The 2574-nt window shown below is 38.4% G+C and overlaps 1 protein-coding gene across 1 annotated transcript in view; it reads left to right on the forward strand.

The window, feature by feature from the left end:
• abcb5 (ATP-binding cassette, sub-family B (MDR/TAP), member 5) overlaps window positions 1–2574 on the forward strand; it is a 24656-nt gene that overhangs the window by 13685 nt on the left and 8397 nt on the right. The window contains exons 13-16 of the mRNA XM_016482172.1: window positions 701–826; window positions 976–1179; window positions 1681–1851; window positions 2013–2174. Of these exons, the coding sequence (XP_016337658.1) occupies window positions 701–826; window positions 976–1179; window positions 1681–1851; window positions 2013–2174 (663 nt within the window). The remainder of the gene's footprint in view (window positions 1–700; window positions 827–975; window positions 1180–1680; window positions 1852–2012; window positions 2175–2574) is intronic.

The raw sequence follows: 2574 nt of genomic DNA on the forward strand, positions 1-2574 counted from the left end.
CGTGTGACATCAGTGGTTCAACTGTAAAGTTACGATGCTACGAGAATACTTTTTTGCGCAAAGAAAACAAAAATAACGACTTTATTCCACATTTTCGTCGCTACTGCGTCACTTTGGACGCGCGTTCACGACAGTATCATGACGAGAGCGTGTGGCGGCGCTGACCCAGATCTGGCATAATGACGTCATCACGCCGGATCTGCTCAGCACCGGCGCCGGCGCCGCCACACGCTCGCATCATGGTACTGTCGTGAACGCGCGTCCAAAGTGACGTAGAGTCGAAAATGTGGAATAAAGTCGTTATTTTTGTTTTCTTTGCGCAAAAAAAGTATTCTCGGAGCTTCGTAACTTTACAGTTAAACCACTGATGGCACACGGACTACTTTGTCGATCATCTTGGTACTTTTCTGGACCTTGAATGTGGTAGTTACCTTGCTGTCTATGGGAGGGTCAGAGAGCCCTCATATTTCATCAAAAATATCTTAAATTGTGTTCCGAAGATGAACGAAGGTCTTACGGGATTGGAACAACACGAGGGTGAGTAATTAATGACAGAATTTTCATTATTGGGTGAACTAACCCTTTCAGGGTGAGTAATTTAAGTCTGTAACGTTGCCTCGTAACCAATATGGTACTGATATATTGTGCATCTGTAGAAATTGTAACCTACTGAGGACTGATTCAATGTGTCCCTGTGCAGATCCTGCAGGGAATGAGTCTGAAAATCCCTCATGGAAAGACCATTGCATTGGTTGGAGCCAGTGGCTGTGGGAAAAGCACAACAATTCAGCTTCTGCAGCGCTTCTATGACCCTGATTCAGGAGAGGTAACACTGACTAATGAGCAACCGTGAATCATTTCACCTCTCAGTTAAAGCTGCATTCCTTCAATACTTCACGTCACACAAAAAATGATGGAATTCAGTCAGTCTCAGGAAAGAAGAGCTTTTATTTTATGAAATATGTACAATTGCAGATGACTCTGGATGGTCATGATATCCGCTCTCTGAATGTGTGCTGGCTGAGGGAGAACATGGGTATTGTGAGTCAGGAGCCTGTTCTTTTTGGAACCACCATCGCTGAGAACATACGCTACGGCCGTGAAGACGCCACTGATGAAGACATTGAACGAGCCATTAAAGAGGCCAATGCCTACGATTTCATTTCCAAACTACCAGATGTGAGCACTGTACTGTACTTTTTTTTATTAAAGGTTTTGACTCAGTTCAGCCCCTAAAAATTGAAGGCAAAAAGAAGCTCATCTATGTTTTTAATTTAGACAAAGTAGACTTTTTAATAATGGCCCTTTATCAGTTATCGGCCATAACATAAAATAAATTATCTGCTTATTAAAATAGTTTATTAGTAGTTAATAGTTAATTAGCCAGAATTTTAATATTGGTCAACCCCTACTTGGAAATGTTTTGATTTTTGCATTTTGAGCAGATATTATGTATGTGAGCTGCACTACAGTGTATAAATATATATATATATATATATATATATATAATATATAAGCAGCATTTATATTATGTGCTGTCTACCTGCTGTTTGCTTGTAATTGTTTGTGAACTTTACTAGAAATGTCTAAATGAAAATAATTTCTTCACCGGTTTAGTTTAGTCTAGTTGTGTTAAGTCTGAAAGGGAGTTTCAAAAAATAGTTTTTTGTTCTGAGACAGAAGCTGAACACTATGGTTGGAGAGAGAGGGGCTCAGCTGAGCGGAGGCCAAAAACAGAGGATCGCTATTGCTCGAGCTCTCGTCAAAAACCCCAAAATCCTCCTGCTGGATGAGGCCACATCAGCCCTGGACACACAGAGTGAGTCCATCGTTCAGGCAGCTTTGGACAAGGTAATGTAAAACATACAGTGCATTTCCAAGAGTACTGGAATAGAACAGGTTATAGTTGCATATTATGGGTATCTTTTATTACAGTTTTTGTTGTGCTAACAGACTATTAGCCAACAAATGTGTAACGCTGCAGATTAATAATTGTGTGTGTTGCTTCTTAGGCCAGAGCAGGACGTACTACCATTGTGATTGCACACCGACTGTCAACTATTCGTTCGGCAGATATAATTGCTGGCTTCAGTGAAGGCAAAGTGGTGGAACAGGGAACTCACAGAGAACTCATGGCCAAGAAAGGAGTGTATTATTCTCTCGTAATGCAACAGGTACATGTTTGTCTCTCTTCATGGCAACTGTGTAATAATAGCGAGATAGAACTGACTTTATGAACTTCTATGCTGTTGTTTCCTTAAATCAGGTTTTTCAAACCTAACACATTTAACAAATTTGATATTCTTACACATTTGTTTTGCTTTCTAAACTATGAATCATGTAATTAATCAAATTTATTTTATTCCATTGACAGCCACTATTTGTAACAGTAATACCAGTAAGAGAAACTAAACGTTTTATTATTACTAAAGGTTTATACATCTTATTTCTTTATTCTTACAATTAGTAGAAAAAATATTGGCATATATATATATATATATATATATACTTTTTTGTTGTTGTTGTTGGTGTTGTTGACAATATTTTTTCTTATAATTATAAGATATAATTTTA

Source organism: Sinocyclocheilus anshuiensis, unplaced genomic scaffold (genome assembly GCF_001515605.1).
Source record: "Sinocyclocheilus anshuiensis isolate Anshui unplaced genomic scaffold, SAMN03320099.WGS_v1.1 scaffold185, whole genome shotgun sequence".
NCBI classification, from domain to species: Eukaryota; Metazoa; Chordata; class Actinopteri; order Cypriniformes; family Cyprinidae; genus Sinocyclocheilus; species Sinocyclocheilus anshuiensis.